Source organism: Calliphora vicina, chromosome 4 (genome assembly GCF_958450345.1).
Source record: "Calliphora vicina chromosome 4, idCalVici1.1, whole genome shotgun sequence".
NCBI classification, from domain to species: Eukaryota; Metazoa; Arthropoda; class Insecta; order Diptera; family Calliphoridae; genus Calliphora; species Calliphora vicina.
This window is the reverse complement of record NC_088783.1, coordinates 6470045-6496896: the sequence shown is the minus strand read 5'-3', so window position 1 is coordinate 6496896 and position 26852 is coordinate 6470045. Positions and strand designations below refer to the sequence as shown.

General features: G+C 33.4%; 3 protein-coding genes across 4 annotated transcripts in view; 2 read left to right on the top strand and 1 right to left on the bottom strand.

Annotated features, from left to right (window-relative positions):
• Positions 1-710, top strand: part of LOC135956497 (uncharacterized) — a 25966-nt gene extending 25256 nt beyond the window's left edge. For both annotated transcript variants that reach the window (XM_065507016.1, XM_065507015.1), the window contains exon 4: positions 14-710. In XM_065507016.1, coding sequence (XP_065363088.1) covers positions 14-353 — 340 coding nt within the window. In that variant the 3' untranslated portion in view covers positions 354-710. The remainder of the gene's footprint in view (positions 1-13) is intronic.
• On the bottom strand, positions 533-26852 carry rudimentary (carbamoyl-phosphate synthetase 2, aspartate transcarbamylase, and dihydroorotase rudimentary). The gene is made up of 8 exons (XM_065507013.1): positions 26721-26852; positions 17943-18969; positions 14880-17881; positions 14699-14803; positions 3404-3543; positions 1455-3333; positions 1005-1388; positions 533-933 (listed from the first exon to the last, which is right to left on the bottom strand). Exons 2-8 carry the CDS (start codon positions 18922-18924, stop codon positions 733-735), a joined length of 6693 nt encoding a protein of 2230 aa, XP_065363085.1. The 5' UTR covers positions 18925-18969; positions 26721-26852; the 3' UTR covers positions 533-732.
• On the top strand, positions 9128-14675 carry LOC135956496 (uncharacterized). The gene is made up of 4 exons (XM_065507014.1): positions 9128-9739; positions 11444-11575; positions 11643-13395; positions 13459-14675. Exons 1-4 carry the CDS (start codon positions 9315-9317, stop codon positions 14599-14601), a joined length of 3453 nt encoding a protein of 1150 aa, XP_065363086.1. The 5' UTR covers positions 9128-9314; the 3' UTR covers positions 14602-14675.

The window sequence follows — 26852 nt, the reverse complement described above, 5'->3', positions numbered from 1 at the left end:
TTTTTAATTCCAGCAAACATGAATGTGATAAATGTTCGGAAACAGCTTCTACTACAGGTACCTCAACTGAGGCTGGAGAAAACCATAGTAAATGTTTCTCCACAGACACCATTTACAATCCCAAGCAAATGCAAGGCAGATCCATTTCCGTTATATGTGGCAGGGAGGATAAGCTGGGCTGTCGCAACAACAACAACAAGGGAAATTTGCAAAGCAATTTGAATAAAGCCTTTGAGAGCAGTGAGCTGGATTTGCACAGCTCCTTGGAGAGGCCCAAGCAAAAGAAGAAGACCCATTGGCAAGATGAAATGGAAATGCAAAGAGAAACTTGCATACAAATAGAACGTTATTAATAAAGTGTTAGACGCAACAGCACAGTGCGTATTGCAACTAAAATTAAAGTGAAATGTAAACAAGAGACTGAACGGAATTTTGGGCTAAAGAAGCATTTGTGGCATGATGTTGCAATGTCTATATTTTTCGTATTCGAATTAGAATCTAAATATTATCAAACAAAATGTGAAACAAGCAATTGTTTTTTTGTATGTATTTTTTAAGCTTTTAAACTTTGTTAATTTTATTATATAGTATATGTATGTAGTTTATTATAAATGATATTGTAAAATAGTATATGTATATAAAAAAAGAGAATATAACTTATGTAAAAAATCCTAGTAAATAGAAAAATGCCTTCTAAAGTAAATCAACAATTTCTTGGTATTCCGCAGCGTATCAGTTGCGACAACCCATTACCATGGCTAATAGAGCCATGCGTACATACATGCCGTATTCGGCTTGACGGAAATAGGCCGCTCTGGGATCTGAGTCGAAATCTTTGCTAATTTCAAATACACGAGGCAAAGGATGCATAACAATGGTACGACGACTGGCACGGGTCATGAGTTTGGGTGTGACAATAAATTTACCGCAGCACTATAACAAAAATAAAGAAAAATAAATTAGTTACACTTGTCTACATCTTTAGGTAAATTTTCGTAACCTACCATTTCATATTCTTCCTCGCTGGCGAATCTTTCCTTTTGTATGCGTGTCATATACAACACATCGGTGGTGGGTAGGGCTTCCTCTAAGCTTTGCATGACCTTTTGACTAATACCCTTGGAGCTGATATAGCGCATGATGTGCTCGGGCATGCCCAAGTTAGAGGGGCTGACATATTGTATGGTCACATTGTAGAGAGTCAAGAGACGGGCCAGAGAATGCACGGTGCGACCGTGTTTCAAATCACCCACCATAGTAATGGTGAGACCATTGACGGTACCGATTTCCTCTCTTATGGTGAAGATATCGAGTAAAGCTTGACTGGGATGTTCACCAACACCATCGCCGGCATTAATCAAAGGTTTGCGTGAATGCTGAGCAGCACGCTATGAACAAATAAATCTTATTAGAACCCGAGTCAACTACTGTCAGTATTTTTTTTGTATACTTACGCCCACTGCACCAGGTTGTGGATGTCTTAGCACTACCACATCCGCATAGCCAGCCATCACCGATATACTGTCCTCCAAGGTTTCACCCTTTTTCACCGAAGAACTGGTCTCATCCATATAAATGACACGACCACCCATTCTTTGCATGGCTGCTGAAAAACTGCAAGACGTTCTGGTACTAACTTCATAAAATACGGATGCCATGATTTTGCCCTTTAACAAATCATCCACGGGACGATCTTTAACCACACGACTCTTAAGCAATTGAGCCAAATTGAAAATGTCATTAAGCTGCTCCTTGGTGAACATATCCACCGACAAAATGTGGCGTCCCAAGAGACTGTGAGTAACGGGTGAAATAGGTGCTGTAGCTGAAGTCTTTTGTATGAGTTCCTTTAGAGTGGCATTACTGGCCGAATCACAACGTATACGTGGTGACGGAGAAATGGGACGTAAAAAGTTGGGATCTCCTGAAAAGTGTACATTGGTTTTCGTAGGTGTTTCCGACAGCAATTTGGCAAAAGCTTCATTAGCCTGAGAATCGGAAACAAAATCGGTGCTACGATCCAACAATTTAACCGTATCCAAATTATCGATAGAAGTTTTAATTTCCAACGATTCCATAGATTGCTGCAACAAGGACTTGAGATTATAGTGGCTGCGCACATTTTGACCATAGCCAGGCTGCACCAACACTTCTCCGTCAATGTAGGCCACTTCACCACGTAAGACTACACGATGCACCTTACCCTTCACCTTCATACCCTCAAATGGCGTCCACTTCGACTTGGAATGCATGAATTCTTTGCTTATAACCCATTCCTCATCCAAATCAACCTCCACATAAGTATTGGGTTGCTCTGGCAGGCTGAATATTTTCTTAGGATTGCGATAGAATTTATTCTTAATGTCTTCCAAAGACAAACGACCATCATCGACAGCTTGCAAAAGTAAAGGTAAAATTGTTTCAATGCCTGGGAAGCCTGGTGGTGGCTTCTCCGAATTCTTTTCTTCCCAAGTGTGGGGAGCATGATCTGTGGCAAATACATCGATGTAATCCATATTATCCCACAACGCCTTTTGATCCTCAGGTGAACACAGTACAGGTCTAACTTCAGCTCTGCCCGAGCCAATGGAATCTACATCCTTGGTGGACAGGAATAGATGATGAGGACATACCTCGCAGGTCACACGCATACCCTTATCCTTGGCGGCTTTAACGATCAAAATTTCTTCTTTGCGGGCCAAGTGACAGATATGCACTGCACGATCCATAAGATGGGCCATCAGGATAACAGCAGCCATAGTTTGTTTCTCAGCATGGCACACAATAGGGGCACGCTTGGGCCAGTTTTGCATGTGTTTCTCCCACACAGTCATATCACTCATTTTGAGTGTACTGAATGTATCATTCAAATACATTTTCAAACCAGCTGCCTGGGGAGCCAATTCATGAATAGTTTGCCAATTTGTATCGGCAGCACCTACAAACAGGGCATAATCACAGCGTGAACCAGCCTTGGCCAACTCTTGGAATAAAGTAAACGAGGTTCTATCTATGATAGAGGGATTTGTGTTGGGCATGGCGCACACCATAGTAACACCACCGGCCAAAGCGGCTGCTGTGCCACTGGCAAAATCTTCTTTATGTGTGGCACCTGGTTCACGCAAATGCACATGGACATCAATGAAACCGGGCAGCGTGACCATACGTCTGGAAGTCATGCAATCGGTATGAGTTTTCATGAGCGGCTTGCGTCCAGTAACGCGCATAGATTCCACCAACAATTTGGTACATTTAACATCCGTTACCAAGGGAATGGAATAGTCGACCGCCAAACGTCTAGTGCGATAGCCGTGAGTCATGAATGAGGAAACTCTGTTAGAAATAAAGGACAAGTAGTTGATTAATAATGAGTTTTATTTTGTTTAATATGAAAAATATTCACCTTCTAGCTCCACCACCACTCATGGGCAAGTTGATAACCATGTCAAATTGTTTGGTGGCCAAAAACTCAGCCAAATGTCTCAATTCACCGCTTAGGTCTTCGGGCATGTTTTTGTCGAAAGTCCATTGCACACTTTCAACCTGAAATGTATCAAAGAAAAAAAATGGGGTTTGAAAATGTTTTAAGATTTTTTTTTAAATTAAGAAGGGTGAGTGAATAAAATATGATCCTAATTTATGTCTTCCATAGGCAACAACTTGGATGCTGTTGTGTTTCGGTGCCTTAACTCATGAGCTTAACATGTCCGTTTTCGATTCTCTGCTCAACTAAACTAATGTTAGGTCGTGAAGAAAAGGACTAGCCATTGTCGTAGTCCTCGATAGAACAGGGAAAATACAGTGTAGGTATTCCACAGTTTCCTTCACATCTTCATCATGACAACTACTACAGAAGTTTAATATCCTACATAAATATCAACTAAATAACTCCAGATTAGAATATCTCGTCATCTCGTTAAGAGACAACCAATATCGATGTCATGACACCAGAATGAGTTTAATTGCAGGTTTACTATCTCCCTCAATATCCTGTATTATCTCAACCAGTATACCGCCCTTTTGATTTCCGAAATCTCAGCCTGAATTACACTAAATTGATCATGTAGTAAACTAAAGTAGATTCAAAATCAAAATAACTTATTCAGAGCAGAATATTGTTATTTGGCTAATTGTACAATTGAAATTAAATGACAAATCGATTTATATAGAGGCTTTGATCAATATGCCTGGATATCTTTTGGAACTGAGAAAGAATTAGAACCAAAGGAAGTGTTTCATTAGAAGATGACTCTCTGAAATTTCCAAAATTCCTATTTAAATATAACAGTGACACCTTTCAAAAGCCTCCACAGATTAGCCCGAATGTAGGGCTTGTTCTATTTATTTATTCAATTGCCTCTACTGTTTAAATAGTTTAAGTGTTATTCCCATTTGATATGATTTCTGGGAATGTGCCTCCTCTTTTAGAGATAAGATTACTTTGATTAAGGATTTATAATAAACGTTACAGTGGTCAATAAATAAAATAAAGGTTTTTGCTAATATTTACAATTAAATAAGAACACGAGTAAATATTAGTTTCCATTTATTCCAAGTTCAATTAACTTGTAATCATCGACGACAGCGACATAATTTCGAAAACAGTGACGTGCAATTAAATAGCAATCACTTTAACTTAACATCCTGCAAAACATCTCGTTTGTAATAACAGAATTTCTAACTAAAATACTTTTAACTAAATGATACGTAAAAATCTCAACATTCATCATGTTTATAAACATTTCCAGCGCTTATCAACAATGTTGATAACACTCTGTTATTAACATTGTTTTTTAGTATAACAACATTAACTGTTAAAGCTGCTAACATTAACATAGCTGTTAAATGCTCTAGAAATAGAACATTCTAGTTTTGCCCGTTAGATAATTCATGAAACTACTAGAAGATGACACTGTATATATAAATAGTAACAGGAAACTGCAGTCTCTGAGTTTATCATAGGCTCTGTTACACCTGTCTATACCTGAAAATTTTTTATCATGATAAACTTCAAAATGGTTGTCAAGATAAAAAATTATTAGATATAGACCCCATTTATTAGTATTATTGCTTCGTTATGACAAAATTGTTAGTGCTTTTGCTCGGACAACTTTGTCTTGACAACAAACCTCATTAATTGTTATGATAAATATTTGTCAAGTATAGACAGGGGGTTAGAATTAACATCAACTGTATATTTATATGTTAAAAGCAGAGTATGAAAACAAACAAAACATTTCGCAAACGTTTGCAAAATGTACTAAACAAATCAAAATGTTTATATTGTATTGTACATGAGCAAAAACAAAACAAAAACTTTTCAAGTAACAAAGAGAGAAAACGAAACGATTAGCTTTTCACTCATCTACATTATTTAATTTACCGTTACAATCGTACATTTGAGTACAAAACAGATAGAGAAACGTATTTTTTATTCGTTTTGTTTTTTTTTTGTACTGTGTTCTCTATTATAATGAGTAAATCAATTACCAAACGTTTGTTAAACGTTTTTTTTATCAAAATGTTTCAATATTGTTCTTACTCTTTTCTTTTCTAGCTTCGTACGTTTATATTAATGTACAGTTTGCGCTCATGAGCAAAAACAATACAAAACAAAATGGGACAATCATTCTCATTGTTTATGTTTGGTTTTTGTTTTACTCACTGCAAATAACAAAACAAAACGATAGCAAACGTTTCGATTTGTTTATTTCCGTACTCTGGTTAAAAGAGTGACTATTTAAATTGTTATGAAAATTTAAATAAATAACGAGTTGTTACAATCTTTAAAATACTGATTGCTTTTATTTGCAAAAACCAACGTTTTTAAAAGGTAAAAACGTAACGATATGATAGAAATTATTCTGTAAAAGAAATATTGATCGAAACAAGAATGTTTGATTATCATTAAATTATATTTTACTATACAACCGTGTTAGGGTTTCGGAGTGGAGACTAAAAGTCATTGAATTACCTAAATAGCCATTCTAATTTTACCTCTTTTTAGGATTCAAACTCATTCAGAAACTTCATTTCTGATTTTTAAAATATAAGAAAACTAGCGGTGCGCTTCGCCACCCCAATTAGAAGAAAGAAATAGTACTATTAAGTCTCCGTTTGTGAATCTAATTGTAAATGTCTAATTTCATATTTCTGGGTCCATTATTATAGAAAATGCAAAATGTGTTCCTAATTTAAAATTTTTATGTTTATTATTATAAAATATTCAAAAAGTACCATTGCAATAAGGAAATAGTACCATTGATTATCACTTTTAAATTCGCATTCACTAAACCATAACCCGTCAAGTTTGAATTTTAGATTTGTATATCATTTCCTATATTATCAACTAATTTTGTTTCTATAATACTTAAGATTTAATAAATTATCACAAAACCGAAACCGATCGGTTTTTAATTTTTTAAAACCGAAACCGCGGTTTTGAAATTCTTCGATTTTTTGGAAACTCTAGGTCCATTATTATAGGAAATTCAAAAAAGTACCATTATTATATATAAAAAGTACCAAAAATCCCCCACTTGTGGTTTCCCACTCACTCCGGTCCATATAAGCTTAATTTCATGTTTTTAGGTTCATTGGTGAAGAAATTACAAAAAGTACCATTCGAATAAAGAAAAAGTACCAAAAAGTCTCCCCTAGAATTCTAACTCACTTAGGACCATGCAGTATGCTTAATTTCATGTTTTAAGTCCATTGCTATAGAAAATTAAAAAAAAGTACCATTAGAATAAACAAAAGGTACCATGAGGTATCCGCTTGAATTTTCAATCACTTAGGACCATATACGCTCAATTTCATATTTCTAGGTCCATTATGTTATAGAAAATTCAAAAAGTAACATTAGAATATAGAAAAAGTACCAAAAAGCACCCACTTGTAGTTGCTCACCCACTCGGGTCCGTATAATCTTTATTTAATGTTTCTAGATTCATTGGTGAAGAAATTACAAAAAGTACCATTTGAATAAAGAATAAGTACCAAAAAGTCTCCCCCTAGACTTCTCACTCACTTAGGACCATATATGTTTAATTTCGTGTTTCTAAGTCCATTGTTATAGAAAATTCAAAAAAGTACCATTAGAATATAGAAAAAGTACCAAAAAGCAGCCACTTGCGGATTCCCACTCACTCTGGTCCATATAACCTTTATTTCATATTTCAAGGTTCATTGGTGAAGAAATTACAAAAAGTACCATTCGAATAAAGAAAAAGTACCAAAAAGTCTCCCCCTAGAATTCTCACTCACTTAGGACCATATATGCTTAATTTCATGTTTCTAAGTCCATAGTTATAGAAAATTCAAAAAAGTACCATTAGAATATAGAAAAAGTACCAAAAAACCCACACTTGTAGTTTCCCACTCACTCGGTTTATATATAAGCTTTATTTCATGTTTCTAGGTTCATTGGTGAAGAAATTACAAAAAGTACCATTCCAATAAAGAAAAAGTACCAAAAAGTCTCCCCCTAGAATTCTCACTCACTTAGGACCATATATATTTAATTTCATGTTTCTAAGTCCATTATTATAGAAATATCAAAAAGTACCATAGATGAACAAAAAAGTACCTATAGTACAGTTCACACATTTTGGTACCTAAATATTATCCCCTATTCCTAACACTAACTTCACTCAAATACATATCAGCTAACTTTAATGTCGATAACTGAAATAATTTAAATTTTAAAAAAGTACCATTAGGAGAAAAGTACCAATTTCCCTTTTCTTACTTGAACACCCCTCAAGTTTGTAATTTAAAAATATTCCATTTTGCCAAAATTGTTTATGCTACAGGCATGTATCAAAATATTAAAATCTGTGTTAATGTGCCCAAGAATAAATATGTTTTAAAAAAAGTACCAAACTGTTTACCCGGATTTGGCCCAATATACACCTTGGTACTCGAGTTCCAAATAACACCCTGTTAGTTAATTTTTGTATGAATCCAGGAACCAACGTTAAAAAAAATTATTAAAATTGGCTTAATAATTTCAAATATAATGTATTTTCCCGATTTTATCCCCTTTTTGGTACCTTTTTTATCCCCATTGAGGTGGTACAATTTCATTGAAATAAATTTCTGTAACGTGGTGGGAGCTCATAATAAAATATTCGTATGTCTATGTCAAATTATAGAAAAACATATTTTATGAAAAAGTACCAAAAATTAACACAATTTTTATCCCTTAAAGGTTCGAATTTCCAAAAAGTACCAAACTTATATTTTTTATTTTTTGTTAATTAAAGAATACGATTTAAAATTTGTTTCTATGTTTATTGGTTTACAAGATACATAGGGTGCAAAAAAAGTACCAAAATACAGTTTTTACCCGTTTTCTCCCCTAAAAGTTTCGAATTTCCAAAAAGTACGAAACACCTGTCAGCTTATTTTTTAAATGGAGTAACATGCTATTTTAAGTTTTTTTATATCTTTATTAGTTCTGAAGATATAAGGTTACCGAATTTACCCGTTTTTACCCCCTAAACGTTCGAATTTCCAAAAATCCCTTCTTATCGGATCGTTTTGGGGAGGGAGGAACCAACAGTTAAAATTTCGTGATTCTAGCTTCAGCCGTTTGGGCTGTGCGATGATGAATCAGTCAGTCAGTCAGTCAGTAACGTTACTCTTTTATATATATAGATAACCTTTAATAGCTTGTAGCAAATTTCTAGTTTTCCCTCTTGACCACCATGTTTTTGTGGGCTGTACCTATGAAATACAGTCATTACAGATGTGAGGTATCATCGCAACTACAATGGCGGTTTCGTAGGACCATCTAATGTCCTATACATGGCTAATGACCAATTGAGGCTTATGAGTTGTTAAGCAATTTCTAAAAAGGTTTATTAGTGCCAATATAATTATGCTCTCAACTTTATTACCCTACATATAATGACTCTTGACTGTTTTCTTTAATGATATCAAAATTTACAAGAAAAAACAAAACATCATTAAAGACATGAGTCTTCATATAGAAAAAAATACCACTAAATGGTAGAAAGATAAAATTAAATAAAAAGAAATCACCACAAACAACAACAATTAATAATAAATATAATAAATATATAAAAAAAACAAATATTTATTGATAAGAAACCTATAAAATAATATTCTTTAACAGAAACACACATCCCGCATAACAACATTTATGATAACAATCATCAAATAGTGATCAATTATATATTTTTAGTTTTTAATTGACTCTTAATTGATGAAGATCTCGGTAGTAAAGCGAACAAAACGAAAAAAAATACATAAAAAATAAACTAAAATTTAAAAAGCCTACAAAAAAAATGGGTCGTTCTAGTTCAAAACCTTTACAAAAACCCAATAATCCTTTGCAGGAAATACAATACAAAGAGTCGCAAAGAGAACGCACCCGCCTGCAGCAGGAGAAAGAGAAAAAACAAATTGCTCGGCTACAAAAGAAACAAGCGAAAAAGCAAAAAAAGTCCAAACGTAAACAACGTCCATCCTGTAGTCAGGACCCAGCATTACAACTTGCAGCATCTCAGCCCTGCATACGTCAGCGTGGTAGTGGCGAGAGTCCACAATCGCAAACGAGTTTCAATTATCACACTATGCGTTATGATTTTCGGCGCCAGGATTTAAATCGTCAATTGGAAACGAAAATACAAAAACTGTTAAATGAAGACTTGTGTGAATTTATTTTAAATCAAATGGCCCTGACTATGCAGTTTTTTAAAAACTATGAAAGGTGTGTTAATTCCATTTAATTACAAAGTTTTAAAGAATTTCTGCGTAATTCATATGTCTCAGCAGTAAACAGGAAAAACCTTCCGTTTTTTCTATGTTTATTAAGACGGATATTTGTGTAACACTTATTTTCTTCCAAATAGTCCCCCCCTCAACTATTGTTGCTATCTTATAATGAACAAAAAAAAAGAACCAATTTTTATCTTTTAACTTGCAAACGTATCAATTAAATTACTTGCGATTTCATCACTTCACCGTGCACTCTCCCACAAAGTATTGCCTTTTCATCATAGTGATTTAATTTTGAAGAGTTGCTATTAAAAATCAAGTGAAATGTTTGTATTACTCATTTTGTGTGGAAAAACATAATGAAATTAAATTTTTAAATTCAAATAATTACAATCAGTTAAAATATTTAATAGGATATGAATTCACACGTTTCTTGACTTTTTAAGTGTTTAAACAAATTAACATTTAAAAAGAATGATAAGGGAATTATCTCATGTCAAATTGTGACAAAAACTAAAGAATATTTTAAGTTTTTTTCCTCAGAACCCAACACAGTTTCTAAACTCAAACATTGACCTTTAAAATTAATTTGATTCGTTCCAGATACGTAGTAGAATTTGGAGATTCAACCATTAGAAGAATGAAAACAGTTCCACTAAGCTCTCCTTTCTCATTCCCACTCATTAAGTATTTTATGTGCCGAATTTAATGTTTTTAGATTCATTAATGTAGAAAGATTAAAATGATATATCATTCTCACTTCATTGGGGATCATAAGAACTTAATTAGTTTACATTTTAATAGATAAATCAAAAAGTACCAATAGAATAAAGAAAAAGTACCATCAAGTGCCCTTTTTTTGTGAATTCTAACTAGGGTTCGTAATTCTCGGGTTTGAAATTTCTATATTTCTGTATTATTTCAGTACAGATTCATTGTGATATGTTGCCAATCGAATGATTCGATTATATCTATAGATTTTTTAGTTCTGGTAACCGAATTTATTGTTAGTCAAATGATTTTGTGTATCTTGTAACGAAAAAATCTATGGATATAATCGAATCATTCGATTGGCAACAAATCACAATCACCCCTATCGCGAATCAATATTTCAAATAAAATATGTCCCTTTTTCCCATTTCTCGTTTATGAACTTTGTTCACGTTAAAAATTCCCCGTTTGTGAAATTTTCAGATGGAATTTTGTAAACAATAAGCAGCTGTTATGAACAAAATCAACTATTGTGAATCAAAAGTTCATGGGAATATCACAATAGTAATTTTCCCTTCGAGGGAAATGGATATTTCATGGGAACATAAATTTCACATGTTATTGCCGATACTGCAACTACAGTAATTTCCCGAATAGGAACCCTTGTTTGATGGTATTATTTTTCCTGGATTTTATTTTAAAATAATCTTCTATTTAAAATAGCCAAAAAACCCTAAATGCGTTTTAATTTCATTAAGCCCTTAGTCCCATTGCTTTTTATGCAAAAATCTTATGTACATTATCTTGATTTACATTTAAACATCATATTCAAAGAATAAAACAAAAGATCCTTATCTTTCCATTAAAAAGATTTAATTTTCTGTTTAGCAATCAGTAAATATTTCTAGGAATTTTGTTTATATGTATAAAAAGCACTCTATAATTTCCTTAATTAATTCCTAAAATTAATAATTCCCAATTACAGTGAACTCTCCACTATGGCAGAAGATATGTTGAACAGTGAAAAACAACTCAATAACAATTTGGAAGAACATTCGATTCTGCTAACAAACCCCCTAGATATGGCGGTAGCAAAATGGATAAACTACAAGCCCTTGTAAGTTTACACAATAAATAACCATAACACTTCAAAAAAAACTTAAAAATCTCTCCCTATTCTCTAGCCATGGCGCCGACAAGAATAATGTTCAACTTTTGCAGACTCAAACCATCTATGTAGTATTTGAAAATATCGATATCGCCCGACCCAATGATGCCAATTACGATTCCATATCTCCTCTGTGTAAAGTTGATATGGAATTGGATTTCCGTGAGACTACACCGTGTAAGGAGGACTATATGCAAATGCTTAACAACATCAAATGGAAGGGTTATGTGCGCCTAAGATTACGTGAGGATCCTAAAAATTCCAAGACTCTAGCAGGGGACTTTGAAGATATCTACAGTGAAGGCAGTTCGGGCTATGGCACAACAAGTCCTTACAGCAGTAAAACTATTTTAAATACTTACGATAATGACACCGAACAAGACTATGATTACGCGTTTATATCACATTTGAATACTCAACATCCTCTCAGAGAGCTTAAAATGTCAAATACCCGGGAACAGCATAGAATAGATGCCAAAGTTTTGCCCGAATCTTGTGTATCATCGTTGGGTAATTTTGTGCAGCCTTTGCAGGAAGAAGAATTTACCGATGATGAGGAGGACAGTGAAAGTGAATATGAGGATAGTGATGGCTGTGAGAGAGTTGAGGATTATAGAGATTATGACACTTTGCAGGCCATTAAACTATACCGCATTGAGTTGGAGAAAAGGCGCAAGCTGTTGGCCCAAAATTACTTAAATTCTCGAGAATTTATGAAATATTTTGGGGAATTGGTGCGCAAAAAATTGGCTGAACAATTAAATATCACGGAAATGGATTTAAATGAGGCCACTTATCGAGGCACTTCTATATACACCAGCAAATATGAACTAATACCGGCCATCTATGCCGCCCAAAATGTATCGGACTGGCCCAAGTGTGCCTTTGAGTTTAGACTCAGAGATCGTCCAGTTTCCACCAATCCCCAAACGGGACAACAAATACAATGGCCCACTAGAGCCATGATTAAGCGCATAGAAACATTTGGTTTTCATGTCATACCCATGGGCTATGCTCCCAAAAAGAAACGTAATCCTTTTAGGGAAATCGAATGGCGTATAGTGTTTCCCAAGGCCGAGCGTTATCTGGAACAGCATTTGACTAGTGCTCAGGTTAAAGTCTACATGATGGCCAAAGCTTTAATCAAAAGTTTCGTAGAGCCTCTGGAAAAGAACAAGGCTTTAATGTTTGCTTTAGATCATTTGCGCATGCATTTATTTTGGGAGTGCGAAAGAGACTACACTGCCTGGCCCGAAGAGTTCTTGGGTGAAGTGCTGCTACGTTTTATTAATTCTTTCAAGCAGAGAGTTAAAGAGAAGCAACTAAGTGATTATTTCATAAGAGAGCGTAATTTGTTCGAAAGCATACCCGAATATTCTCTCAACACTTTGTACACAATTTTGGCTGATATCACGGCTAATCCGGTAATGCATCTTATGATAGCCTTCCGTAATCTGGAATTTGTAGCTGACTACTTTCCCAAATTGAACTTTAAAAAGTTGTACGAAAACTTAATGGAAAATGACATGGTGAAATTGAAAATGTTAGCCAAGAATGCTCGATCTCTAATTGATTTGGTGCAAGAGAATGAGGATGAATCGTGTTTGATGCCCGATGAGGGAGCCAAAGGTTTGTTGGGCATAAAGCATCATCATGTCCGAACAAACGGTAAACTGAGACGTAAAACCCATTTATTAAGGCACAATATAGAAATGAAGAAGCAGGAAATGCTGGCCAAAAGACGTTCGGTGGAGTCAATAGATGTAGAGGTAAAAGCTTAAACAACTTGCAATACTTATATTATGTTTTTAATGACACTCATCTCAATTCAGTTCTTTTTCAAGCGCAACATTAAATCCTCCCACACACGACAACTCAATCAAGGAGTGGAAAACCTTCGACGCACCAATATCTTGGAAATTGTACTCGATCATTTATTGGAAATGGCCGCTAAAGCTATACAATTTCATGCCGTGGTAATGGCCAGGACATATTTATCTCAGGCACGCAGATTATGTAAATGTTATCACAACTACGGCTGCGATATAGGCGCCAAAGAATATTTGGCCTCCATACACAATCTCGATGAAGAATTGCAAATCATTTATGACAAAGAAGACTTTTCCATGGGACCACCTTCATTGCCAAGAAGAATAAGTACGGAACCAGTTTTGCCGGAAGTACCACAAAGTATTGAAGAAAATTCCTTTAATTTATATGAAGAAATGTTACCACAAGACAATGTAGCAGCCTCGCCGGATATAAAGAAATGTTTGAAATTTCGAACTGGTAGGGACAGTGTTATGGATGAAGTGGTAGAGAGAAGTGAACCTGCCTCACCTATACGATCACCAGAACCTAGAAAATCTATTAAATTTCGCAATGTAGTGGTTGAGGTACAGCCTGGAGATATCAGTCCCATACATTCAATTACTGGACTGGATACAGAAATTAAAACTTGTTTAAAAAACCCTAGCAGAATATCAAGTCCTTCTGAGAATATAAATCCTCTTAGATCACCTGAACCTAGAAAATCGATTAAGTTTCGGGATAAAGTAATCATGGTACATCAAGGCGATGTGAATCCTACACAAAAACCTCAAGGCTACAGTCCAGTTAGTATTCTAAGATCTAAGGCAGAAACCAAACAAATCGAAGACCATAACTCTGAAAGTGAAGATGATGAAATTGAAGAGTTAGACGAAGAAGAAAATGAAAAATCTTGTGGTAACTCCACCCTCAACGATAAACAGTCCTTAATACCATCTTATCTTCGTAGCAAATTAAAAAGTTCCTCCGATTTCATAAAGTCTTCACCCATAGGCAATTCAGAGATATTTCAAAATATTTCTCAGAATACCAACCACTTTCTTAATGATATGACGGCCGAAGAGAAAAAGGCTCATATACGTGAAATGCTAAAACGTAAAACTCTACGGCTAAAGGGTGTTTTCAATCAGTCTTCCGATACTTAGATTCTCATTCCTAGTAATTTACTACATTTTGTACTCGTAAACTCGTAAATGAATAAAAATAAATTATTTCCTTTGAAAAACATGTTGTTTTACTTACATCCACACCGTGTTCAACATAAAAATCACCAGTACCCATGGAGGCATAGAGTTTGTAACCCATTTTGGCCAAGTCTCTAATGGAGGGCAAAAGTTCCATTTTGTGCTAAAAGAGAAAGACATAAATCATTATTTTTAAAACTCTCACTGTTATTTAGGTGTAAATAGTGTTCAGCTCTTACCTTAAAACTACCAATTGAGAGCAGAATACCCTTTTTAGGAATTTGGAAGCCAGTTGACATCATACCCTTCAAATAGGCTTCATAGCGATTGTCACCAAAACAGGCCACCTCACCAGTTGAGGCCATTTCAACGCCCAATTGCACATCAGCTCCAGCCAAACGCGAGAAACTGAATTGTGGCACCTTAACACCAACTTTGCCAACACCAAGCAACACATCTACCGGTTCCACCGGCAAACCCATAATGGCTCTGGTAGCAGTGGCCACAAAATCGTGATTCAAGGTCTTCGATACGAAGGGGAATGATCTGGAAACTCTTACATTGCACTCAATTACTTTCAGCTCATTGTTCTTGGCGATAATTTGCATGTTAAAAGGACCAGTAACATCCAGCATCGCAGCCAAATCACGGGTAATACGTTTGATGTTGTCCAAAGTCTCGGTGTTTAAATCCTGGGGAGGTGTTACCAAAGTAGCGTCACCAGAGTGGACACCAGCATTTTCCACATGCTCCGATACAGCCATACACAGAATTTCACCATCGGCAGCCACAGCATCTACATCGATTTCCTTGGCTTCCGTTAAGAATTTCGAAATAACAACTGGGTGCTCTTTGCTGACTTTGGAGGCAGCACTGAGATAAGTCAACAAGTCTTGATTGGAATAGGCCACATTCATGGCAGCTCCCGATAAAACATATGAGGGTCTTACCAGACAGGGAAAACCGACCTCCTCACAGAAAGTTATGGCCGATTCATGATTGGTCAACTCCTTCCATCTGGGTTGTAAAATTCCCTTACGATCCAACATACGTGAGAATTTGAAACGATTTTCTGCTGAGTCAATAGATTCTGGTGAAGTACCCAATACCTTGGCTTGCTGTCTGTGCAAATCCATGGCTATGTTGTTGGGCAATTGACCACCCATAGACAGAATGATACCTTCGGAATGTTCCAGCTCATAAATATCCATGACTACTTCAAAGGAAATTTCCTCAAAGTACAAACGATCACACATGTCGTAATCGGTGGACACCGTTTCGGGATTATAATTGATCATAATGGTTTGTTTGCCAAGATTTCTCAGTTCTCTCAAGCATCCCACAGCACACCAATCGAACTCCACAGAGGAACCAATACGGTATACACCTGATCCCACCACAATGGTGTAGCCGCCAGGGAAGTCGATATCATTTTCACAAGCATTGTAGGTTAAATACAAATAATTGGTTGCTGCTGGCCATTCGCCAGCCACTGTATCGATTTGCTTCACGAATGGAATAATACCCATTTCTTTTCTCAAAGTACGCACCGCCAACTCGGTGATTTTGGCTGCCTCACCAATTTGCTTGTCGGAGAAACCCATGCGCTTGGCATGCCACAATTGTTGAGCCGACAATGTGGAACCATTTAGTTCCAATATTTTATAGTATTCAATGATGTTTTTCATTTTGTTCAAAAACCATTTATCGATTTTAGTTAAAGAATGTAGTTCATCTATGGAATAGTTTGCTTTAAGAGCAGCGGCCAATACAAATGGTCTTTTATCGGTGGGTACTGTCAGTTCCTCATTGTTTACTTCTTGCAAATAGGGATCAAAACCGTTCACGGAATTGTCTACCATTCGCAAAGCCTTTTGGAATGCTTCTTCAAAGTTGCGACCAATGGACATGACCTCTCCTACACTCTTCATGGAACTGCCAATATTTTTGCTGACTCTGGTGAATTTGGATAGATCCCAGCGTGGAATTTTAACTACACAATAATCCAAAGAGGGCTCAAAGCAGGCTGTGGTTACGCCAGTAACCGAATTCTTAATGCTGGGCAAAGGCACTCCCAAGGAAAGTTTAGCAGCCACATAAGCCAAAGGATAACCGGTAGCCTTACTAGCCAGGGCAGAACTTCTCGAAAGACGGGCATTAACTTCTATGATGAAGTACTCCTCGGAGTAAGGATTCAAAGCATACTGGATATTACATTCTCCCACCACGCCAAAATGACGAATAACCTTCAAGGCGGTTGTTCTCAGCATATTATATTCGCGATTGTTGAGTGTTTGAGAAGGAGCGACCACAATACTTTCGCCTGTGTGGATACCCAAGGGATCCAAGTTTTCCATGTTACAAACGGTTATGCAATTGTCGAAGGCATCTCTTACTACCTCGTACTCGACTTCTTTCCAGCCTTTCAAAGATTTATCTATAATCAGTTGGCTGGAGTGAGCCAAAGCCTGGTGCGCCAAAGTATTCAATTCCTCTTCATTATCGGCAAAACCGGAACCCAAACCACCCAAAGAGAAGGCAGCTCTTATCATTACGGGATAGCCAATACGCTTGGCAGCATTTATAGCTTCTTCTACGGAATAAACGGCCTCGGAAGGAGCCACCTGTTCTCCAATCTCATTAACACGCTCAGCGAATATTTTACGATCTTCAGTCTCTATAATTGATTTGATGGGAGTACCCAAAATCTTGACATTGTATTTGGAGAACACTCCGGATCTTTCCAACTCGACACCACAGTTCAAAGCTGTCTGGCCACCAAACGTCAAAAGTACACCATTAGGTCTTTCAGCCTTAATAACTTGTTCCACATATTCGGCTGTCAATGGCAAAAAGTAACACTTGTCGGCCAAGCCCTTGGAAGTTTGTACGGTGGCAATGTTGGGATTAATCAAAACAGTTTGAATTTTTTCCTCCTTCATGGCTTTAATGGCCTGGGAACCAGAATAATCAAATTCACCAGCCTGGCCAATAGATAAACCACCAGAACCCAAAATTAAAACTTTGCGTGGTCTCTTTTCCAGCAAAGACTCGGGAGTGGGTGTATACGAAAGACGATTTATCAGCTGTTGGCGTAAACTAATGGTGGAAGCGCCCTGTATTTTTTGATTTTTCACCGCACTTAAGAATATATCAAATAGAATTTCCAGATCTTCGGGACCAGCGGTATGCTCCGGATGGAATTGTACCGAGAAATAGGGTTTCTGTTTGTGAATTATACCTTGAAAAAACAAAAATACAAATTTAGAAGGACTAAAATTTAAAAATAAACATTTTATTACCTTCATTGGTGCTATCGTTGGCATTGGTGAACAAAGGCTCCCATTCCAAGGGCAAAGTTTCGGTGTCTACAGCAAAACCATGATTTTGTGAAGTCATAAAACAACGTCCTGTACCATGGTGGATACAAGGTAAATTGTGACCTCTGTTGCCGTATTTCATTTTGTAGGTTTTGCAGCCAATAGCTGTGGACAACAACTGATGACCCAAACAAATACCAAACACTGGCTTCTTGCCTGATTTCAACACTTTTTTTATTTGAGTAACGGTATCCTTGCAAACAACCGGATCACCAGGACCATTGGAAATGAACAGACCATCAAATTTGGATTCATCCAATTCCCAATTCCAGGGCACCAATTCAACTCTTGCGCCACGGGAAATAAAGCATTTAATTTGATTCAATTTCAAACCACAATCCACAGCACAGATACGAGGAGAACCGGACTCATTGAACACCATGGGTTCCTTTACCGAACACTCAGCCACCAAATTACGCTGATTGGGATCGGAGAATTTCAGAGAAGCTACATTTTCAGGATACTCATAAACAATGCGTCCCAATATCGTACCATTTTCACGTATCTTCTTGGTCAAGGCTCTGGTATCTATGCCACTAATACCAGGCACATTGTGTTTTTCCATCCATTGGGATAATGTTTCCTTGGCACGCCAATGAGAGGGTGTTTCACAATTTTCTCCCACCACTAAGGCTGCTACCGATATGCCCTCCAACCACTCCAAATGTTTGGGCAAACCGTTTTCATCTTTTTCATCCATATCGGGTACACCATAGTTACCAATCATCGGATAAGTTAATACCAATAGTTGTGCTCTGTACGAACGATCTGACATGGATTCGGGATAGCCCACCATACCAGTTTGGAATACTACCTCACCATCTACGGGAGCTTTAGCGCCAAACGCATGGCCGCTTAAGACGGTAGAGTCTTCAAGAACCAAATAACAATTGGGCGAAGACATGTTGAAGGCGAAGGAAAAATAATGGAATTATAATTTAAAGCTGAACTGCAAGGAAATAGATAATAAAAGAGAGGTTTATTAGTAATTTAAATTATTTCATTAAGTATTACTTTAGAACAAAAAAAAAACTACCTTAAAAAAGTCTTATTCCTAAGATTATAAATTTTGTTAATTTAAAGAACAAGTAAAACGCACTGTTTGAAACAAAAAACTACTTTTCCTTATGAACTTTAAAAAACTTTCTACTCGTCCGGTCATTGGTTGAAGGGAGAATGTAAAGTGACTTTATTTATAAAATTCAGCCTACTTAAATACTGTTTCAGAAATGATTGTTAGATCGGAATAAAACAAATATATAATAAGTTACGTATAAAAAAAATTATAAACAATAGTAAAACGAAGTAATAAATAGCATATTAAAGAATTGGCTATTTAAATTGCCGAAGACCTGAAAACGCAATGATAAAGTTTCCGTTATCGAGTTATACAGGATTTATTTTCGATATCAATACGTTTTCTAACCTTAACATCCTAGAAGGTTAATTCAAATTTTACAGCTTTGTAAACAAGTTATCCAAAAGATTCATAACAAATCGTTTTCGAATTTTTAAAACAAAACAATTTACAATAATTTCATAGAATTGTAAAATGCTTGTGGTATTTAATTTTTAATTTACTTAAAATCATTTAAATATTACAAAAATAGCAAACAGATAACCGAAGAATATTTGTCGAGTTGCGGTTTATATTCATAATGTTAAAAACGAACACAAAACTCTAATTATCTATGTAAGAATTGGGGTATTTATTATCTTACTTACATAAAATAATATTCAACTTATTCCGAAATAACAAACAGATAACTGAAGAATATTTTTCGGCCTGTGGTTTATTATCATCAATATGTAATTTACGTAAAATCTGTTTAATATTCAACATATTCCGAAAATATATCGAGAAGAAAATCGTTCGAATTTGTATGCTTAATACATTTTATTTCGAATTGAATTACCCAATAAGTCCTCAGGATATAGTATAGAAAATCGTCCTTAAACAAAGAATATTTCAAAAAAGGTATCTTCCATTTTCCAAAGATTCTCCTTAAATGAGCCATTAAAATTCAGAATAAGTTTCTCAATATAATTGAAATATAGTTATAAATTGGAAAAAAAATTATTTTCTTTTGTTGTTCTATTAATCCTAGAAAGGCTTTAAGACATTAGTCTTACTCAAAAAAACCTTTTTATTAAAATAGAAATAGAAATATAATTTTAAGAATTGAATATTTTCTAATATTTTTTTTAAGAAGGATTTTTCCATTCAATATATAATATTTATTTCAATCTTTTGATCAAGTATAAAATGATAATGATTGTATCATTCATTTTATATTACTTTTTCTAAAAGTATTTACAGACGACAATACTCTGTATTACTATATATATATTTCAAAATTAAAATCATTGAAGAAATCGTATCGAAAAATACATTTCGTGCAGACAGAATATTTCTTCACATTTTGGTTTGCCCCATTTGTATTTATAAACACATACTCGATAAATAAATATTAAAGTTAATTTTGTTTATTTTTATTTAAGCTTGAGGTCACTTTTTTTATAAATAATTATATTTATTTATTTTCAATATTTCGCTACTCTTTGTGTAGCATCATCAGGATGCTACACAAAGAGTAGCGAAATATTGAAAATAAATAAGGGGGATTTCATGTCAAGTGAACCAACTTTTGAAATCGATGTCTTCCGATCGGGATGAAATTTGCACCAAGGTTAGCTCTATTGGATAGTAACTCAGACACAATTTTTCAACAACATCGGTCGAGAACTCTCTGAGTTATAGGGGGTAAAATTTTGACAATTTGGTCAAACAGGGGTTTTTTCTTATCCATGTAACTTATTACCTATTGTTCTTAGCAAAATGTGTTCCAAATAGTATAGATAGCTATTTCTTCGATCTTTCGAAAAAAAATATTTAAAAAAAAAAATAAAAAATTTTTAATATTTTTTTTCCGAAATCAAAAACTTTTTTGACTTTTTTTTAAAATACGCTATTTTTTTTTATTTTTTTTTTTTCTTAAAATAAAGTTTAGATATTTTCCTTGAACACCTACTTGGTCGCTTAGTGGGATGCGAGTGGGATATCTATCAAAATAAATATTTTGTAACTCAAAACATAAAATTTTTGACTTTTTTTGCAAAATCAAAAACTTTGTTGACTTTTTTTTTCAAAATGGACCCTTTTTTAATCTTTTTTTTTAGGTCAAACAAAAGCTTAGATATTATCCTTGAAGACCCTTTTGGTCGCTTAGTGGGATGCGAGTGGGATATCTATCAAAATAAATATTTTTTAACTCAAGACTTACAATTTTTGACTTTTTTTTTTGCAAATACGATTTTTTTTCCAAATGGGCCCTTTTTTTAAAATTTTTTTTGTAGTCAAAAGAAAGCTTAGGTCCATTCCTTTAAGATATTTTTAGTCCCTTAGTGGGATGCGAGTAGGATATCTATCAAAATAAATATTTTGTAACGCAAGACATACAATTTTTTAATTTTTTTTTGCAAAATCAAAATTTTTTTCCAATATGGGCCCTTTTTTAATTTTTTTTTTTTGCTCAAAAGAAAGCCTAGGTCCATTCCTTTAAGATATTTTTAGTCCCTTAGTGAGATGCGAGTGGGATATCTATCAAAATAAATATTTTGTAACGCAAGACATACAATTTTTTAATTTTTTTTTGCAAAATCGAAATTTTTTTCCAATATGGGACTTTTTTTTAAAAATTTTTTTTGCTCAAAAGAAAGCTTAGGTCTTTTCCTTTAAGACCTATTTTGTCACTTAGGAAGATGTGAGTAGGATATCTATTAAAATAAAAATGGTGTAACTCAAGACATTCAATTATTGACTTTTTTTTTGCAAATTCGAATTTTTTTTCAAAATGGGCCCTTTTTTAAAAATTTTTTTTTAGTCAAAAGAAAGCTTAGGTCCATTCCTTTAAGATATTTTAGGTCCCTTAGTGGGATACGAGTGGGATATCTATCAAAATAAATATTTTGTAACTCAAGATATACAATTTTTGATTTTTTGGCGAAATCAAAAACTTTTTTGAGTTTTTTTTAAAATGGGCCCTTTTTGTAATTTTTTTTTTTGCTATAAAGAAAGCTTAGGCCTATTCCTTTAAGTTGGTTTTGATCGCTTAGTGGGATGCGAGTGGGATATATATCAAAATAAATGTTTTGTAACTCAAGACATACAATTTTTGTGTTAAAACATTTATTTTGATAGATATCCCACTCGCATCCCACTAAGGGACTAAAAATATCTTATAGGAATGGACCTAGGCTTTCTTTTGAGCAAAAAAAAAAAATTAAAAAAGGGCCCATTTTGGAAAAAAATTTTGATTTTGCAAAAAAAAATTAAAAAATTGTATGTCTTGCGTTACAAAATATTTATTTTGATAGATATCCTACTCGCATCCCACTAAGGGACTAAAAATATCTTAAAGGAATGGACCTAAGCTTTCTTTTGACTACAAAAAAAATTTTAAAAAAAGGGCCCATTTGGAAAAAAAATCGTATTTGCAAAAAAAAAAGTCAAAAATTGTAAGTCTTGAGTTAAAAAATATTTATTTTGATAGATATCCCACTCGCATCCCACTAAGCGACCAAAAGGGTCTTCAAGGATAATATCTAAGCTTTTGTTTGACATAAAAAAAAAGATTAAAAAAGGGTCCATTTTGAAAAAAAAAAGTCAACAAAGTTTTTGATTTTGCAAAAAAAGTCAAAAATTTTATGTTTTGAGTTACAAAATATTTATTTTGATAGATATCCCACTCGCATCCCACTAAGCGACCAAGTAGGTGTTCAAGGAAAATATCTAAACTTTATTTTAAGAAAAAAAAAAAATAAAAAAAAATAGCGTATTTTAAAAAAAAGTCAAAAAAGTTTTTGATTTCGGAAAAAAAATATTAAAAATTTTTTATTTTTTTTTTTAAATATTTTTTTTCGAAAGATCGAAGAAATAGCTATCTATACTATTTGGAACACATTTTGCTAAGAACAATAGGTAATAAGTTACATGGATAAGAAAAAACCCCTGTTTGACCAAATTGTCAAAATTTTACCCCCTATAACTCAGAGAGTTCTCGACCGATGTTGTTGAAAAATTGTGTCTGAGTTACTATCCAATAGAGCTAACCTTGGTGCAAATTTCATCCCGATCGGAAGACATCGATTTCAAAAGTTGGTTCACTTGACATGAAATCCCCCATAAATATAATTATTTATAAAAAAAGTGACCTCAAGCTTAAATAAAAATAAACAAAATTAATAATAAAAAAGGTCGAAAAATTAGACATTATCAGAATAAATATTAAAGTAAAAAGTTTTTGAATTGTTTTCAAACATGTTTGCAAACCGACTAAGTTCACGGAGGAAATTAAAAAAGCTTTTAGGCCAAAAACCAGTAAATTTATTTTTCGAATGAGAAGTCTTAGAATTTTACCAGCATTTTAAAAGAAGTGTAAAATTACTCTATTTTGTGTCACACACGTAGTTTTGCTCGGTATAAAATCAATAAATTCGGAATTCTATGTAGAGTCATTTCGCAAATCACTATTATTGTTATTATTAACTCTAAATACCCTTAGAAGTTGTAATGTAAGGCGCACTAATAATTCCTTTAAGAACATATAATTTCAATTTAAATCATTCTTAATTTCCCGAAAATATCTTAACAAATATTCGCCGGGAATTCTCGAGAAATTTTTCCCGTAAATCAAAAAAAATCTAGTAAAATTATGAAGCATTAGTTTTTGACAAATATTAATAATATAGTTTTACACGGGAAATCAGGGGAAATTGTGCGAGAATTCCCGGGAATTATTTTCCTTAGTTCTATATGATTTTTTTGAACTTGATTTTCTCTAAAAGAATCTTAAAGCTTCAAAACAAATGCAGAAGATTCATACAAGAAAAAATATTCAACCCAAATAGACCAATAACAAGTTTATTATTCAAAATATTTCAAAAACTTCACGGCTGTCGCAGAATTCTATACGATATTATTAGATTATGATCAAGTTTTAATTAACATCTTTACTTAATTTTTGATTAAATAAACAAAACAATGCAATTCAAAATTAAAAAAAAAAATATTTTTTGCGAATTAATAGAAATAACAAAATCTAATGGAAATTGCAGCCATTTCTATACAAATGACAAATGGTGACAAATTTTGTATATAACCAAAATTAGAAATCGTGTCAGTTTATCTCTTTATATTAAATTTTTATTGGATTTTTTTTTTATTTGTATCCAATTACATTTTAAAACCAAAGACATTTTTTAGATTTTTAACGAAGTCTACATTCTTAAAATTGAATAATTTGTTCTAGGCGGGAATTCCCGGAATCCCGGGAAATTTCAAAATGAATCCAGACTTCCCGAAAAGAAAATCTCTAATTAATACTGAGTATTACCACCTGTAAATACTATGGATCTCATTCGAATAAAAATTATTCAAATAATCGATAAAAAAATGTATGTATATAATATATTCGAATGAATAACATTTTTCAATTTAGAATAAAAAAATATTCGATTAATAATTTACGTTTATTCGAATAAATGTTTTGAAATTTTCCAAAAAAAAATATCATTCAAAAATTTGCAAATAAATATCTCAAATAAACAATAACCAATATTTAATAATGTTATTACAAATTGGAAATTTACTTAGAAACTACTTTCTACATTAATTTTCTAATCGTTTTTGGATTAAGACGACTAGATCAGAACATTATGGAACATATCGCCCCCTTAATAAAACAATAGTGTATAATTTTTTTTGTCATAATTGAGTTTAAAATTTTTGTTTTAGTAGACATCTAGAACAAAAGTAATATTTCAATTGATCTTTTGACCCACTTTGTGGAAATGGAATTTCACCAAATTTTCATCACATATGGAATCAGTAATGTAGATTATTATTATGCAATAAAAATATAATGGTGTTTATTATGGGGACTATTGTTTTATTAAGGGGACGATATGTAAGTCAAAAATGTAAACCTTGTGATTACTAAATACAGAAGAAAGGTTAAAGTATCTGCAATGATTTTTCATTTAATAATAATTTTGTTTAATAAAATGAATTTTTTCGTTCACATGAAATATGAAACTTTTGTGCTGATAATTGTCGTGGATAATTTGTATTAATAAGGTGAAAGATATTTTTAACTAGTTAGTTACTGTTTGTCACTCAAAGCTGGCATAGCGAAAATTAAAATTGATTACAATTTATTAACAATAATAATTCATAATAATTATTCGTGTTACATACTCTATAACAATATTAATAAATATAAACTAATAATAAATCCTTTGTGTCTCAATTTAAATAATAATTAACTGTGTTAAAGCATTTAAATAACATGCATATTCATGCTTTTTTGCTTGCTTATATTGAATTTTTGGTGCATATTTAAACAGATTATAACACAAACTGTTTTTTTTTTAATACAAATCAAAAATAATATTCACATTGAGTAGATATTTGAATTTTGTTTTACACTTGAGTTTACAATGCAGCAACATTTCTTGAATAGGGCTGATAAATTGTACATCGTTACCAATACCGAATACCGTAACACAACAACCGAATAATACTCGTATTCATGAACTTGTTTTTATTTTTCTTATCAAATGCTGTCGTTTCTTGTTGTATTGTTTACATTGAGTAAATATGTACAATGTACATGGGCATGTATGTATATTTGTATATACATATGTATTTCAATTTGTTGTATTTACTGTGCTCAAAATTGGGACAAACGCAGAGAAGACAGAGATACACAGATGCCGGTAAAACTCGAATAAAAGAATCTCACAAATACTAAATACGCAAAAAACCAACAAACACACTACATTAAAGGCAACTGAAATTTTGTATAGAAAAAAAGTGTTAAATTTAAATGAACAATAAATAGCAACAACAGCGGCGGCCGCATAAATTTGTATTTATTGTATTATTACAACAAAGTAAAGCTAAAATTTAAATCACGTTTTTATTTTCCATATAGATCTTTATTAATACATTACAATACATTAATTCCACACAGAAATTGACAGATTGCTATCGGTTATAATTAGATTTGAAATGATAAATGGCATTTAGATAAAGGAAATTTAATAATTTTGACATGCAATCAAATGTATCGGCCTGTGGGGTGATAGTACACTGAAGCGCGGGCGTAAATAGTAGAATTTTTAATTATTCTAAGTGCGAAATTCGAAAGTTCTCTTTGCGTAGCAGTCAGTTATAGTTTGATAAGAATTTGAAACGTATTTTATTTAATAATAAACTTGTTTTTTTTTTACTAAACTTTGTATCAAAACAATATTTGCTAAAAAAAAAAGAATCGTATGGAAACTTAAAACATACGTGAGACACAGACACTCGAATGTTTAGTGAACCTACTAGGTACACGTTTGCCAAACCAGTTATCCAAATAAACGCTTAAACGATTTCAATACTAAGAAAATATACCTAAAATTGTATATATTTCTTAATGTTTTCGAAAGTTTTATTAATTAAATCCAGTATTTCGCTTAATTTTGTTTTAAATTAAGTTTTTTTTTACATATATCTCAGTACATATACATATGTACATATATAATACATAACGCCATGTGATTATCCTTATTTTCACATAAATGCTCAATTTTTTCGCAATTTTTTTATAAAACTTTGTTTAATTTCTTAATCTTATGCTAGAAACTCACTTTTTATTGTAATTTCGTTTGTATTTTCACTTAAATTAATGCAAATCAAATGGTTTTATAAAACCCACGTGGCTTTTTTAAAATTTCCTATTTAAACCGTGAAACAAAACACAACCTTATTAATTGGCCGCT

Excerpts from the sequence above, each read along its gene's own strand:
- LOC135956496 (XM_065507014.1), top strand. The coding sequence starts at position 9,315 with ATGGGTCGTTCTAGTTCAAAACCTTTACAAAAACCCAATAATCCTTTG. Across the intron at positions 9,740-11,443 it reads TTTTTTAAAAACTATGAAAG|TGAACTCTCCACTATGGCAG; the intron begins GTGTGTTAATTC and ends TCCCAATTACAG. Across the intron at positions 11,576-11,642 it reads TGGATAAACTACAAGCCCTT|CCATGGCGCCGACAAGAATA; the intron begins GTAAGTTTACAC and ends CCTATTCTCTAG.
- rudimentary (XM_065507013.1), bottom strand. The coding sequence starts at position 18,924 with ATGTCTTCGCCCAATTGTTATTTGGTTCTTGAAGACTCTACCGTCTTA. Across the intron at positions 14,804-14,879 it reads TCTCAATTGGTAGTTTTAAG|CACAAAATGGAACTTTTGCC; the intron begins GTAAGAGCTGAA and ends TTTCTCTTTTAG. Across the intron at positions 1,389-1,454 it reads CACAACCTGGTGCAGTGGGC|CGTGCTGCTCAGCATTCACG; the intron begins GTAAGTATACAA and ends ATTTGTTCATAG.